Below are 15,792 nucleotides of genomic sequence, written 5' to 3' on the forward strand. Positions count from 1 at the left end.
GAATTGGCGCCCGAAAATAGGAAAAAATAGGGAAAATAGGACTTGAATGCCGTGTTTTGGGGTTTTTTGTTTTTTTTGTTTTTTTTTTTTGGGGGCCGGCGTTGTCAGAAACATCGCAACGTTAATGCTAAAGTTAATGCCTACGATAACACTTACGACTAATACTAATGTTGCGAGACTAAGCGTTGACAGAAACAATCGCAGCTATTAGAAAACTTACGATAAAGAGAACTTCATCACAAGGCTGCTGATTGGTGAGAATCAATCACAAAATTCCAAATTCAATACACATTTATTTAGATCACAGTAATTTATGCATATTATGATGGCTAACCACATATAAAAATATTTGATGAAAACGACGTGGTCATGAATTAATTCTGCACAACAAGACAAATTCTCACGCTGTAACGCGAGACGCGAGAATCGTGCAAGCGTGGAAAACCTTTAGAACAAGAGAACAAATGCCATATGCCAATTGTAAATGTTTTGTTTGTTTTATCATCGTAGATAATTAATGATTTTGACGTGTTTTTCAAGAAAACATACATTTTATTCATTATTATAAAATATAATATCACTATAATTGTAATTCGTAGGTTAAATGTGTTATTTTCATCTTAATATTAAAGTTACGAGAGGGTCTGGGCTCTCGTAATTTTTATGAGGATATTTGCGAGGATTTTTCGTTCTCGCAACATTACGATGTTTCTGTCAACGGTTTACGGTGGAAGTTAATGGTAAGACTAATGTTGCGACTAATTTTGTTCTGACAGACGGCCCCTGGTATTTGTATGTATATCAGAAAGCACAACCTAGTACACATTGTGAAGCCTACACAATGAAGTTGTCCTACTGAAGGAGGAAATAAATAAAAACATCAACAACAGCAGCAACAAAAACAACATTACAAGTGCGGCCTTAACATTACCAGGAGTTAATAAAGACAAATTGTCTTTATTAAAATTATTAAAATTATTAAATTAATTAAATTATTAAAATTATTAAAATTATTAAGATAAATTTGTCTTTATTAACTCCTGACATTACTGAGTTATAACACTATATATACTTACATGACCTGACTGTTAGTATCATTCGTAGCATCGCTTCCACCCTCTCCGCTCACATCCAAACTGTCGCCATTCATGCTTTCGATGAGTGTAGTTTCTGCAAAGCATGGGCGAGCGAGTAGCGAATTCGCAATGTAGTGATCGTGCAACAAGAATGAATAAGGACACACCAAACAACAGAACCGCAACACTCCACGCAACACCAACGGATACCGATGTATGTGATATCCAACTGATTTTATCATTTATATGATTCTTCTACATAAGAAATTCGGTGTTTTCAGGCTACACGGTTTTTTGCATCGAATGTTGTCGGGCAATTCTACGATGTGAATCAGTCATAGAGCCTGTTTGATAGTATGTGTTTAATAAAGGGGCCAATTTGGACCATGTTATGATTTAAATTTGATTTTTTGGCTACCTGGTTAAAGAATACAAGTTTATTTTTTCCGATTAGACACCTTTTTATGCTCTCGGAATCACAACCAAAACTACTGGGGAGTGATCTGTGTCAGTGTGTGCTTGTTTGGCTTTCGTGTGTTTGTTTGACAATGAGTTTTGTTTTATCAAATGATGTTCAGCCGGTATCCTGAACGCGGCACAAACTCAGGGCATGAAATTCAAATTTTTTTGCACTGGCCCAGAGGACTGGTAATAGCTTTTTTTTTTAACCAGCCCTCACCATAATTTACCAGCCCTCACAAATTTTATTTGAAAATCAATGTCATGTTTCACGCTTGCATTCTCGATTTCAAATGTGTAAAATGTTGAGAAATTATGACGTGCAGTGCTCGAAATAAGCGTTGTCGCGGTTGTCCGAGACACCGCAGAATTTGCGCCGGACAACCTAACCAGTCTGAGACATTGTCCTGGACAACCAGAAACACACTACCTAACCCTAACATCGACTCTAAAACCCGACTCGGCTATCTTATAATATACGCGTGTACCCATTAATCTATGGTGTATACCTTTTGCTTTCAAAATATTTTGGCATCTGAACTGACACAATACCAACCAACCTGGTGTAGGCTAGCTGGCACAATAATGTCAGTTTCATACTTAAAATCCGAGTGTTTTCTAGCTCATCAAGAAATTTTATTGTGAATTAAATCGTGATAATATAAAAATATGGGACCAGCTGCTATTTCCAACACTGGTATATGTCAGGTTTTCTGAATTTATGAGAGGTGAACTCGATTTGGAACCAGCAAACCAGCAGTTTTAAAAAAATTTTGGGGAAGGACCCCATACCCACCCCCCTATGCCTGTTTTTCACTCCTCCCTCCTGGAATCCTAACCCGCACTGAACAATTTACATATCTTGGAGCAGAGAACAATGAACAAAAATGTCGGCTTTTCGCATGGATTGCAGAGCTGAGAGGTAGAGGAGCCGAAGGGTGTGGAGAGGAGGCGGAAGGACCCAGTAAAATATATAAGTCATCCCTCATTGTTGCGCAGTTCGCTGTTTTGGTCCGCCCTTGTTAAAAAAATCCTGGTACGCAGACTGTTTTTGGGTGTTTTCTGATCATATTATTATGTGATTGAAAATAGGAGATTTGGGGATATTTTTTGGGACAACCAGAAATTGTTGCGGACAACCCGATTTGATGCGGGGGTTGTCCGCAGGACAACCACATTTTTTTTCCTATTTCGAGCACTGACGTGATATCCTTCAGGTAAAACAGTAATGTAGGCTATTTGCTTATTAAAGTGATTAAGTCACGAATTTCTAGCACCATCAAGTAGTATATGTGTGTGTTATTTGTACAAAATAAAATGTATGAAAATACAACTAGTGTTTCAGTTTACTTTTCATGCTTATATACAGGTCTTCTTTATATGCCCTAATTTGCCGGTGAAAAAACGAGAAACGCCAGTATCTGAACAGTACTGGGGGAATAGTGTTAGACAACAGAAATTACCAAATCGTCTAGATTTTTGCAAATTTAACCAACGTAAAAACATTTTTATCAGGTGAGAGTTTGAGGATATGTTTAGTAACGTTAGTTCTTACTTTTAATGTAAAAAAATGGCAATTTTTTTTTACAAATTTTACCATAGAAAATTCGTGACGTAGTCAATTTAATGCTATAAAAAAATGTAGATCTATATTACTCGCTCACATGGCTGAAACCACAGGCTCGAAGGGCCGGTGTTTTGCCAATGTTACCGGCCCTCCAAATAATTTGCTGGCATACGCCGGTGGGCCGGTGCTAATTTCACGCCCTGCAAACTATCACTGATCCCCTTTTTATTGTGCTACAAACTACAGCATTCCTAACTCTGCAGTTCTGCAATTGCAAACATTCACCTAAAATCAGTCATTGTCGGTGACTCTGTGTCAATGAGTCATATGTATATTGTAGGTCCTGTAGAGTGTAGTACTAGTACATTGTTTCCCCTGCATAGACACAAGCGAGGCGGCTGCCTCGCTCAAATCTCAGCTGCCACGCAGAAATTTATCCAAAAACACCGCCTCGCTGACGATAGTTCCGACCCGGAGGCCCGAGGCCACAAAGTTTTTGCTTTGGCCACCATCTCTACGAAACTGCCGGTCCTCCTGAGCAGCACTTTTTCCCCTCATATTAAGCTGAAATACTACGGTTATCGCAACTGCAGTTTAGACAGACTTGTAAACAGGAGCGCATTCTAATACGCTCCGTTCCTGAACGTAGACGGGATATCCAAAACATCTAGAGCCGAGAACAAAACCTCGTGACAGTCTAAGAAATCGATTGCGGCCTGTAGTGTAGCCCAGTGTTTTTATGACCGCATAACAATAAGTTCATATGTCGCAGGGGGTTATCGTGGGGAGTGAGGGCACGACCAGTGACACCTGACACGCACGTAATCAAAGCTGTTAACTGAATTCAGCACTTTTCTTTACGTAGAAAGTCGACTATTTTTATTCAGTTAGATATCTAGAAGCAATGTAAACGGTATATACTTCAAGATTCTAGGCACTTGTAACTTTGCGGATATGCAGCAGCATTGATCTATGCATGGGGGTACTGAGGACTGGGGAGGAGAAAAACGAAAGTAAAACCTTTCCCAGAAGCTTGTTTTTTCCTTTTGACAACTTGAAAAAGTGATACAAGAGTCTCATATAATGTGTTCAGAATAAAGCTTAGAATGCACCAAATTGCACCTTTTTTTCCGGAAGAGCATGCCCCGAGACCCCCCTAGCATGGCGATCACCTTCGGCGCTCGCATTGCTCACTTCTCAGATTGCGCAACAACCAAAAACATTTTTACCGACTCGCTGACGTTTTTGACCAGGGGAAACACTGCTAGTAGGAGGAAATGGGCGCCTTAGGTATCACGAAGTGATGCACAGATTTCTGTGTATCATCAACTGATGCACAGACTTTCCGTATATCAAGGAATGATGCAAAGGAATGATATCCGGTGACATCACGCGTTCACACGCCACAATATTTCAAATGGTACAGCCAGTAGTGCTGACCTGTGAGGAATAAAGCTATTAAAGGCATAAATACATGGTGTAAAGTTGTGGAAAGTGTTCAAAAAGATAGGTGAGATATCCATGTAAATAAATAAGTGTTAAAAACCCCCTACGTTTTCTGAGCCATTTTCCGTGGAACCAATCGGGACCAAATGCAGTAGCGAAATCGAGCTGACAATGTTCTATATAGCCCTGCGGCAGTTAATGAACGCGGGCTATAGTACTAGAGCTAGGGTAAAGCCAGGTAGGCCTAGTTAGCCTTTTAGCCGAATCGAATGGCACTAATCGTATATATATCGAGGTATCGTAGGTACTACTACTAGGTATCGTATCGTATAATATTGTCCCACTCTTGTATTTCACAAAAGATGGTGAAGCTAGTTAGGTCGTACTTAGCCCAACGAGGTTCTACGACTGTGTCACGTTCTAGGAAGTCTAGTAGTGAGAAGCGAAAAGGTATCTTGTTGCTAGGTCCTATAATAGCCCTACCTTGTTTATTTGTTCTGTTACCGGCACCTGTTCCCGCGTGTAAAATGTCTCTAAACGAATGGATTGTCGAATTTACAGAACTTATCAAATCATGATCTATCAAATCACTCATTAGGGCCTACATGAACTTCGAAAGCAAACAATTTCTGCCTACACAACACTACTGCAACAAATGGTTGTTCTCAAAAACTCATAAAGTCGTGTTTCTTACTGCGCTCCGGGTTGATGGCGCTAATTTACACTGCCACCTACCGTTGCCTATGTCAATTCATTTTATATTTTTAAAATAATTCCGTTATTAATGACATTTTATATTTTATGTAAAATGTGAACTTTTTAATGCAAATAAGAAGAATAAGAAAGTAATAAACATTCAGCACATACAATATAATTTCAGCAAATGCCTACAATTTTTGAGAAAGATGCAAATTAATGCTAAAGTGTATTAATAAGACTGGCTCCTCGTCTCTCTTATATAGGCAAATCATATATATTCCGTGCTTGTTACACGATAGTCTGCACCTCTACTTGTGCGGTCAGCAAATCGGGTCAGTGATGCTCTATTGTTTCAGTCCAATGAAAGCTGTGAATGAAAGCAGTGACAGTGTGAATGTAATGTGAATGGTTGTAGATATGCATACGCGTTAAATGTTGCAATTATGTTGACTAATTAAAAGATGCACCCATTAGATTATTTTTAACGTTATACACAGTTGTTCTGCCCGTATACAATAAATGTTGAAATACAAACATCGTTGTGATTAACGCCGCGATAGCACGTATGTTTCCTCACCTTCACAATCACAGTACTAGTACTAGTACTAGTACTAGTACTACCGCACTGCCATTCGCATTGGCCCGTAGACTAGCCACAAATTACCTTCTCTCTAATAAAGACTCTAGGCCTATGTGGCGAGAAGTGAAACAGTCGTGGCGCCTTGTCGGGCTGCCTTTACTGCTACGTATTGGCCTTTTGTCCTAACTCTGTGGCTCTGTCGACCACGTCCACCTTTCAATCTCTGGCTTCCTTATACTATAGTCTAGACTTAGTTTCGCTCATACTCATACTCATAAGGTCTATGTCCCCCAGGGTACTGCCGGAACGTACCCTAGATACGGTCCGGTATACCGGAACGTACCCTGGTCACTATTTGATATGGTTAGCATTAGGGAGTAGGCGTAGGCTAGTGGAGTGTGCGAGGTACGGTGCGGCATATTATTAGATAGTACCAGTGTACGTTCCGGTATACCGGACCGTACCCAGGGTACGTTCCGGCAGTACCCTGGGGGAGATAGACCCTCTTAGCTTTAGTTTCTGTTTCTCTATCTCTCTCTCTCGCTCGCTCGCTGTGAATCTACTAGAATCTACTTCCCTAAAATTTAAATTGCTTCATTATTTTGTTTGTGTTACCCGCAGCCATGACATTTGCTGAGTCTTAACCGATCGTCGACATTAATGCACGAAGGCGAACGTGCGCATTAGCTCTGAAACGCATCGAGCATCACAGACACTCCACCAATGCTTGAATCATTGCCGACATAGTGTCACTGTGGACACGGTGTCGATCAATCGAACGACAACATGACCGAGCGAGTCGGCGACGGCAACGGCAACGGCCAGCCGATGACGAACCAGTCGTGGAACCAGCTGCGCGAGGCAGCGAGGGACATCCGACGCCAGCAGACGGCTATCGCTAGTCGCGTGCCGAGCGGGTTCGTGTTCCGTGCGGCGGCCGGCGTGGGAGCGGGAGCGGGAGGGCGCATCTACTTTCTCGGTGTTCCGAAGCACAGCCGCGAGAACACGATCATGTACGTCGATGTTCCCGCGGCAACGGCAGTGGGGCGAGATGCACCGCCCGCCACGCTGCCGTGGAAACACCTACTCGATTCCTTCCAGGTGCGTTGAGTGCGCGCACTGCAAGCATCGCATTTTAATTGTAACTTGGAAGAGAGGGGGAAAGGCAAGTGTTGCGTTGGGTCATATCGGAATTTTTAAGGCATCACCATATAGGTTAGAGAGGACACGGGAGGCAAACAAGGCGAAACCGTTTATGCAGGGTACAAAATTAACGGGAGTCCGGAGTCAAATACTCCCTGATTTACTGTCGGGCTCCCTGATTTGACATATACAGGAGTCTGTGTGACTCCCTGAAAATTCTGCTATACTAACTAGTTTGTTTCAGAGCACGGCCTCACGGAATTACCATATTTTTTCAGCAAATATTCAAAGAAAATTTGGCAGACATGCATTGCATGAATCTTAAAAATAAGCAAGTGTTATTGTTGTTATGCTTTAGTTTTGATTTTCAGACTGCGGACTCCCTCATTTTGCTGCGGACTCCCTCTTTTAGAGGGCAGGGAGTCTGCTTGACTCACTTGTTCAAAAGTTAATTTCTACCCCTGTTTATGGGTTGTGTAATGTTGATATAATTGCAAGCGATGCCATTCATGGGTCATGTAACGTTGGTAGGATTGCAGGTGATGCCGTTTATAGGTGACTAGCAGAAAGTATACCCGTAGAACCAGCATATGTAATAAAAACTCCATGTAAGTGACACAGATAAAGTTAAATATTTCATGTAACTGAAAAGAAAACCACTGCACTGGGTACAACAGAACACTGGAACAGCTACTGGCCACTGACTACTGTGTCAGTACGGTGTACGTCAAAGCAGAGTGAGCAGGGGGAATCTGCAGTAGGGGGGGGGGGATCTGAGACGTAGCACCATCTATTGAGGAATAGATTTTTGTTTGAGCCAGAACCATCTCCCAGACGTGGTGATTCTGAATATGCTCATACGGACGCCAGTCAAGAGACGCAATGTAATTCCCACGTATCGTGATGTGGATCTGCTGTACGCACTGCCATCTATTGACGAATAGCATTTTTTCGAATTTTTGACTTAAACTTGATACTAAACATTTTTAATTTTTTCTCAGGCCAGAACCATCTCCAGACGTGGTGATTCTGAAATATTCTCAGTTAGCGCGATTGAGTGACAAATCAGGGCGAAAAGCGAACACAAAACAAACACACACAACACACACACACACACACAAGATTAGCCAAATTATAGTATAGATGTTGTAACATTGATGTGATTACAGGCAACGCCATTTATGGGTCATATTTTAAAGGTTGATGTGATTGCAGGCAATGCCATTTATGGGTCATGTTTTAAAGGTTGATGTGATTGCAGGCAATGCCATTTATGGGTCATATTTTAAAGGGATGTGATTGCAGGCAATGCCATTTATGGGTCATATTTTAAAGGTTGATGTGATTGCAGGCAATGCCATTTATGGGTCATATTTTAAAGGTTGATGTGATTGCAGGCAATGCCTTTATGGGTCATATTTTAAAGGTTGATGTTGATTGCAGCAATGTCATTTATGGCGCCATATTTTAAATGTGATGTGATTGCAGGCAATGCCATTTATGGGTCATATTTTAAAGGTTGATGTGATTGCAGGCAATGCCTTTTATGGGTCATATTTTAAAGGTTGATGTGATTGCAGGCAATGCCATTTATGGGTCATATTTTAAAGGTTGGTGTCATTGCAGGCAATACCATTTATGGGTCATGTTTTAAAGGTTGATGTGATTGCAGGCAATGCCATTTATGGTCATATTTTAAAGGTTGATCGGATTGCAGGCAATGCATTTTATGGGTCATGTTTTAAAGGTTGATGTGATTGCAGGCAATGCCATTTATGGGTCATATTTTAAAGGTTGATGTGATTGCAGGCAATGCCTTTTATGGGTCATATTTTAAAGGTTGATGTGATTGCAGGCAATGTCATTTATGGGCCATATTTTAAAGGTTGATGTGATTGCAGGCAATGCCATTTATGGGTCATATTTTAAAGGTTGGTGTCATTGCAGGCAATACCATTTATGGGTCATGTTTTAAAGGTTGATGTGATTGCAGGCAATGCCATTTATGGGTCATATTTTAAAGGTTGGTGTCATTGCAGGCAACACCATTTATGGGTCAGTACTCGAAGGAAGAACAGCTGCTACGTGAGCGTAAGCGTCTCGGAATGATGGGCATCACGTCCTTCGACGTCGACATGGCCACGGGAAAGTTTGTCTTCCCAGCGTGCAATAGCCTGTTCTTCTGCACTGATGGAAATTTTACGGTAATCATACGTAATGTATTTTGTCATATTGTATGAACGCATGTTGTCATAATTAATGGTGTTCTTGTTTGTGGGCGAAACCCACTCCACCTGTCAATATCATGAAAGCATTCCATCATCTTTTTCCAATAGTTTATCAGTATGAATATATTATATTAACAGCGACACGAATAGTCGTTTTAAATTGGCGCCGTGTTTTCAAAAATTTATAGTTACATGTTAATGGACCATACTCTCATCGCTCTGTGTGTGAGCATGTGTGCACGTGTATTTATGTTTGCAGCAGCAGCCAATGTTTCCAACGGAGATCCAAAGCGTGTGTATCGGTGCTCGGATGGATCCCAAGATCTGTCCAACGAACCCGGATCTCGTTGCCTTCATCCACAACGGCGACATCTGGGTTACGAACACAACGTCAGGCTGCGAGAAGCGCATCACCCATGTGCACAAAGGTGCTGCCGTCGCTGCTGCTGCTGCTTCCACACTGTACCATCTCTCCCTGCTGCATTAGAACTGTAACATTAGCATCGTTCTGGGAGGTGGCTAGCATCAATTCCTAGAGGAGAGATTTCGTCATACAACTGCGTAATGATGATGGAGGGGTACTATAATCCACTATTGCCATACCTCACCAGTACGTTGCGCTGTCTCCCTTCCCTGTAATTCATGCAACTGGTCGCACGCAGACTTGTGTCTCACGCTGTGATCCGGTAATATCTGAGAGCCTGGGATAAGCTGTTACAAACTTTGATAATGCTATATCAGTAGCTGACACCTGCTGGCTCGTGTGACAATGCTCACGTGTTTACAGGGGGTGTAAGTCTGCAGGAAGACCCCATGATGGCTGGTGTGCCTTCATTCGTCGTTCAAGAAGAATTCGACAGATATACGGGTCACTGGTGGCAGCCCTGTAGTCAAGGTAAGCTTCTTGTCATTGTTACTTCTACATTCGCAGAATCGTATATAGGATAATGTGTGTTTGTAGATGTTAATGTTGCTTAATATTTTTTACAGATGAGGGAACAGGACTGTATAGGATACTGTATGAACTTGTAGATGAGTCTGATGTGGAGATTCTTCACATTGTCTCCCCAGTCAGTGATGGCAAGGGAATAGATGAATACAGGTATCCTAAAGCAGGTGCGTACTTGTCCAATTAGTAACTGGTAGTAATCATCAGCTTGTTGTAATGGTGCCAGCAAACATGAATGAAATTGCTGCTTTACTGCAGTGCCTGCATTAAGGAAGTTTGATGTCACTATTGAAGTATAGCTAGACTAATGGGGGATTAGTCAAAGAAAACCCCCAAACGATTTATTAAAATATACTTAGAACTGTATTTCAAGCATTATGTCAAGTTATCATAAATATTCCATTTGTTTTACTGAACAAACATTAGGGTAATTTTTACTGTGCCGAAAAAAATCCTTGTATGTAAGCATGGCATTAGAATGTGTGTTATGTGCGTGTTTTTTTCAGGTACCCCCAATGCCCGGTGCTCCTTGCGAATGCTAATCTTTAGGCTAGATAGCAATGGTCAAATTCGACCCGATGTCGAAGACTATTCATTGGTAGATGAACTGTGTAACCTGTTTCCGTGGATGGAGTACATTGTGCGGGTCAACTGGACACCCGATGGACAGTTGTAAGTAGTGATCAAGTGAGAAACCTGTTCTGAATTTCCAACGTGTATACAATCTATACCCATGTATAACCACAGTGACGTGGTCAAACTCGTTAATACTTCCTATCTTTATGCGTAACCCTCATGCCCGCATGCACGCATGCATGCTCACACAAACACTTGCACGGCATATTTTTTGGCGAATTGATCTATTCATCTGAGTGAGAGAATGCTCACCCCTTGTACATTGTATAGCTAGGTTGGTCAAGCTATACCAGTATGTGCATGTTATTTACATTCGCATGCCAAAGTACCGACTTTGCAGCGCACCGTTGCTAAGCATTGTCTTTTAGAATGCCGCTATCACAACCCTGATTGGTTAGCGCTGCGCCGCAGCGAGGCAGTACAGTGATGATAGCGCGGCAGCTTCTATCGTATGACTGACTCTCTCTTGCACTTGTGTTTCCAGTGTGTGGGTGCAGCTGCTGAGCAGACGGCAGGACAGAATTGCGGTCGTTCTCGTGCCGCTCTCCTGCTTCTGTAAGTCAGCACACGACGCTGCGCTACGTTGTGGTGACGCGGCAGCGGGAGCGCAATCGCCTCACCACCAGGGCTACGGTGGCGCCTTCTCTTCTGTGCAAGTCCTCTATGAGGAGACGAGTGAATGTTGGATTAATGTATGTATGGGATGCATGTAGTGACATAAAATACATAGAGTAAGGTAGGGGTGAGGTGTATAGTTGGAAGTAACGTATGCATAATATATGCTCAAGGTGTATAGTTAGAAGTAACTTGCACGTAATGTATGTTTGAGGTTTATATTTAGAATTAACATATGTATAATGAGTTTACTAGGTGTTTAGTAAGAATTAACATATGCATAGCATATATACAAGGCATATAGTAAGAGTTAACGGGAGCATAACATATGTACAACTACAAAGTGTATTGTTAGAATTGAGATAACAGTAACATGTGTACGGAGTGTATAGTAAAAAATTAGGACAGGCAAAGTTTATAGTAAGAATTAATGTATGTACAGATAATATAGTTATAATTGACGTTCGATTGAAGGTTCATTCGATTGATGTTCGATTGTGGTTTGTTTGCAGGTGCACGACTTGTTGCATTTTCTCCATCCTATCGTCGATGACGAGGTGACCTTCATCTGGGCTTCCGAGGAATCAGGCTTCAGACATCTCTATCGCATCACATCGCAGCTGCAAGAGCGGCAGAATCCCACCTCGCATCATCACTGTCACCACGGCAACCTGGATCTGATGGATTCGAATGACGGTAGATCAGCACGCGCACCACTCTCGAAGTCTCGCGTCTCCACACGATAATCACTCGGCGCCGCACGTCAGTGTGCTGTTGATGTCTCCCTGGCAATGACTTGTCACTTGTTCGTGTTGGGACTATAGTTATACGCATAGTGCAATCGTTTGTTTGAATGAGGGATAACTTAAGGTCAGTGAAACAGACTATTCCTGACCCACCTTTCGGTCACCAGTGCACGCACAGTGGAGCGAAAAGATATGGACAGGTTTCCAGTTCATACACGCTTCCCCCCCCCAATCAGTTCCAAATTAAACCTATACAGGTGACCACCCGAGTGCTTTACACTGTTAATGCTGTGCGATTACTTTCTCTTGCTTTGTACAGCGGAGTGTCTGACGGCACGCGTGACTAGCAAGGTGGCGCTGACGTCGGGAGCGTGGGAGGTGAACGGCAAGCAACTGTGGGTGGACGAGCTGTGTCGTGTCGTCTACCTAGTCGCCTACAAAGATTCACCGCTAGAGACGCACCTGTTAGTATCCACATGCAGATCACACGGAGTGGGGCAGGCTGGGGAGCGGGGGTAGATTACATGAAATAGGCAACACATATTAACTAGACAGAGGGCACTCAAAGAGAGTGCATACCTCCGCGAGCGTACATGTGTATAACAGCTGGCTCGCTGCTGCTGACTGGACGCCCTAAGGCGAGCTGCTGCTGACTGGATGCCCTAAGGCGAGCTGCTGCTGACTGGACGCCCTAAGGCGAGCTGGTGCTGAATCGATCGCGCCAACGCTACACACACACACGAACACACACACGAGAGCGATTACATTACCTCCCTGCAACTCCGTTGCGCTGAGGTAAATATGCTAGTTGCCTATAGGGACATGCTAGCTGCTAGAGATGTACCTGTTAGTATCCAGATGCACATCACGAGGGGTGGGGCAAGTTGGGGAGGGGGTGGTAGACGGCATGGATGGGCAACACATTGTATGCCTAGTTGCCTATAGAGACACACTGCTACAGACGTACCTGTTACCTGTTATCCAGACTCGCATCATGCAGTGGTGGTCTCCAGGATGAACCGGTGTGATTGTAGAAGTGGTTGAGTTAACGAGTAAAGTATATATATGCTCGTCATCATTACTGCTGCCATCGCTCATGCTCGTTGCCACGGTTACCGTTGGCAGGTACGCCGTTTCCTACGACAACCCGAGCGACATCGTGCGGCTGACAGCGGAGGGATGCTCTCATCATGTTGCCATGGATACGAGCTGTGGCGTGTTTGTTACACTGTACAGCAGCGTAACGACGCCGGCCGTCGCAGACGTCTACAGCATCAACGCCGCCACGCCCCTCTCCACACCCCCACACCTCCTGGGGCGCATCATGGAACCCACAGGTGATGGTCGAACAAGACGTTCACTAGATGGCGTTCATGGCACTTCACTAGCTGTGTAGCCCGATGGCATCGAGTGATGGACTAATCGAACCCACACCAGTGGTAGTATACAGTGGGTCCGCGTCATGTAGAGATGGGCCAGGCCTCTACTTCTCACATGTGGACCGTTGCCTTGATCGCAAATGCTCTGTTTGTGTTAATATTCTCGTAGAGTCAGGTTTAACGCCCCGTTGGCAATGGTTTTTGTTATCATTCACGATTATGGTTCATACTATAGTCGGGATGTGAGCTATTTTCATATAAAGTCTCCTGTGCTTACTCCAACTGACACGCAGGTGTGGCGCCGGACTATCAACATCCGCATCTGTTTAACTTCACGAGTCAGTGCGGACACGAGGTGTACGGCATGGTCTACAGACCCTGCGCACTGCAGGAGGGAGTCAAATACCCGGCCGTGCTGTTCGTATATGGAGGCCCCGAAGTGCAATTAGTGACAAACTCTTATAAAGGTGTCAGGTAAGCAGGCCCGCGACGTATACTCTCCTCACTACTTGTACTCTCTCGCACTAGTCTCGGAAAATCCATTAAGAAGTATTGCATTTATTATCTGTGTTCATATATATGTGGGTGTGTGTACGCGTGCGTGTTGTGCGGTGTGTGTGTATATGATGTATACGTGTATGCATGCATGCATTCTGATTCGTGGCTGCATTTATCTATTGTATATAGAAATATAGAATTTTATGGGCAGGTGTCTGTTTTATACAGGTGTTCGATATCAACGTTAACTGTATATATATAAGCCTGGCCATGTTTCTATAACCTGCATGTATTCGTGTGTATTGACGTTGTTCTCTGATTTATTCGCCACTCAAAAGAATGCTCTCTTGTTTCAGGTTTCTCCGGCTGCAGATGTTGGCGTCGCTAGGATATGTCGTTGTTGTGATTGACAACCGTGGCTCCGCCCACAGGGGCCTCGCCTTCGAGGGACATCTCAGGCACCGCATGGTATGTCGAGTTACCAAGGTTACGCTTACATAGATCCCATCCTGCAAGATATGCGCGCGCACATGACCACATGTCTGAAATGCAAGCAAGGCAGCTTTACGTGCATTTTCGCAATTAATGAAATGAAAATTGACAATGAATAAAAATACTCATCCACAATAAATACAAATACTATCTATTAATATTTACATTAATTATAATTAGTCATACTTGTTAAATATTTTAATAAAGATTAAATATTCTAATGTTCTTGTCACGTGTGTTCGCATGTAATCTTGGCGAATCCTGCAGATGCAGCAGCATTTGTGTTCCCCCCTCCCCTCACGTACTTTTGCACATGAATGCACACACATCTATGTGTATGTGTCTGCATGGCTGACTGCAGGGAACTGTGGAGATAGACGAGCACGTGGAGGGATTGCAGTGGCTCGCTAACCATGTCGACTACATAGACCAGCATCGCGTCGCTATCCACGGCTGGTCCTACGGTATGTATAATAGTGATACAAGCTGTCTCTGCTCGTCATCGCTCGCTCACCTCTAGGGGAGAATTTCCTTAAGATCGTAACAGTGCATCTCGCTCAGATAGAGATGTGAATTCCTAATGCAGCTTCCCAGTTATTTCTCATCGTGCCTCTAGAAGTGTAATCTTCAAACGATCCCTTATAGTTTAGCTTCTTTGTATCTGTCATTTCATATTGGGAGTCTTCCTACCTCTTTGGTTAAATGCAAAGTTGAAGCATTTTCTGCTGTGATCCGCAGTGTTGATCTGTCTATTTGATCAACTTAGTCTCTTTCTGTCTTCGATATAGTCCCTGAGACTTTGAATATTTTTGAGGTTATGGGGTTAGTTTATCATTTCTCATCGTGGCTCTCTTGCTGTCTTCCCCTACCACCAGGTGGCTACCTGTCGTTGATGGGCCTCGCGCAGCGGCCGGACGTGTTCAAGGTCGCGATCGCCGGCGCCCCCGTCACGTCGTGGGAGGCGTACGACACGGGCTACACCGAACGCTACATGGACACGCCGCAGAACAACCCGGACGGCTACAAGAGCGGCTCGGTGCTCGAGTATGCCAGCCTGTTCCCCAATGAGTGAGTGTGAAGCATGGTAGTCTAACTGTCGCAACACTACAGTCTAATGCCACGCGACGTGCGTCACGCGACAGGCTGCGTGGTGTATGATTCCGAGTGAGGCATTCTGGCATGCGACCCTAGCGTTACGGTTACACGCAAGACGTAATCGCATGACGGGACACGTAACCATTATTCGTTGCTCTCTGTGTTAAGCTCTGAGTTTTTAGCT

At 43.5% G+C, this 15,792-nt stretch overlaps 2 protein-coding genes across 4 annotated transcripts in view; one reads left to right on the forward strand and one right to left on the reverse strand.

The window, feature by feature from the left end:
• LOC106820760 (enhancer of mRNA-decapping protein 4-like) overlaps positions 1 to 5,253 on the reverse strand; it is a 25,370-nt gene extending 20,117 nt beyond the window's left edge. For both annotated transcript variants that reach the window (XM_014825317.1, XM_014825316.1), the window contains exons 1-2: positions 5,032 to 5,253; positions 1,077 to 1,170 (exon numbers count right to left, since the gene is read on the reverse strand). In XM_014825317.1, coding sequence (XP_014680803.1) covers positions 1,077 to 1,170; positions 5,032 to 5,143 — 206 coding nt within the window. In that variant the 5' untranslated portion in view covers positions 5,144 to 5,253. The remainder of the gene's footprint in view (positions 1 to 1,076; positions 1,171 to 5,031) is intronic.
• Positions 5,254 to 5,597: 344 nt separating this feature from the next.
• Positions 5,598 to 15,585, forward strand: LOC106820765 (dipeptidyl peptidase 9-like). 2 transcript variants are annotated; one of them, XM_014825322.1, is made up of 15 exons: positions 5,598 to 5,643; positions 6,449 to 6,928; positions 9,010 to 9,174; positions 9,458 to 9,626; positions 9,986 to 10,093; positions 10,189 to 10,314; positions 10,654 to 10,819; positions 11,268 to 11,475; positions 11,911 to 12,094; positions 12,464 to 12,608; positions 13,270 to 13,481; positions 13,817 to 13,997; positions 14,378 to 14,489; positions 14,875 to 14,977; positions 15,389 to 15,585. In XM_014825322.1, the coding sequence occupies exons 2-15, from the start codon at positions 6,614 to 6,616 to the stop codon at positions 15,583 to 15,585; spliced, it is 2,391 nt and encodes a 796-aa protein (XP_014680808.1). In that variant the 5' UTR covers positions 5,598 to 5,643; positions 6,449 to 6,613. The 2 variants fall into 2 exon arrangements, with proteins under 2 accessions (XP_014680808.1, XP_014680809.1); XM_014825323.1 differs by having other exon boundaries at positions 9,461 to 9,626.
• The last annotated feature ends 207 nt before the right edge of the window (positions 15,586 to 15,792 follow it).

The sequence above is a fragment of the Priapulus caudatus genome, unplaced genomic scaffold (assembly GCF_000485595.1).
Source record: "Priapulus caudatus unplaced genomic scaffold, Priapulus_caudatus-5.0.1 Scaffold45, whole genome shotgun sequence".
Classification (NCBI taxonomy): Eukaryota; Metazoa; Priapulida; class Priapulimorpha; order Priapulimorphida; family Priapulidae; genus Priapulus; species Priapulus caudatus.

Coding starts and splice junctions, on each gene's coding strand:
- LOC106820765 (XM_014825322.1), top strand. CDS start 6,614: ATGACCGAGCGAGTCGGCGACGGCAACGGCAACGGCCAGCCGATGACG. Junction 9,627..9,985: donor CATCACCCATGTGCACAAAG/GTGCTGCCGTCG, acceptor ACGTGTTTACAG/GGGGTGTAAGTCTGCAGGAA. Junction 13,998..14,377: donor AACTCTTATAAAGGTGTCAG/GTAAGCAGGCCC, acceptor CTCTTGTTTCAG/GTTTCTCCGGCTGCAGATGT.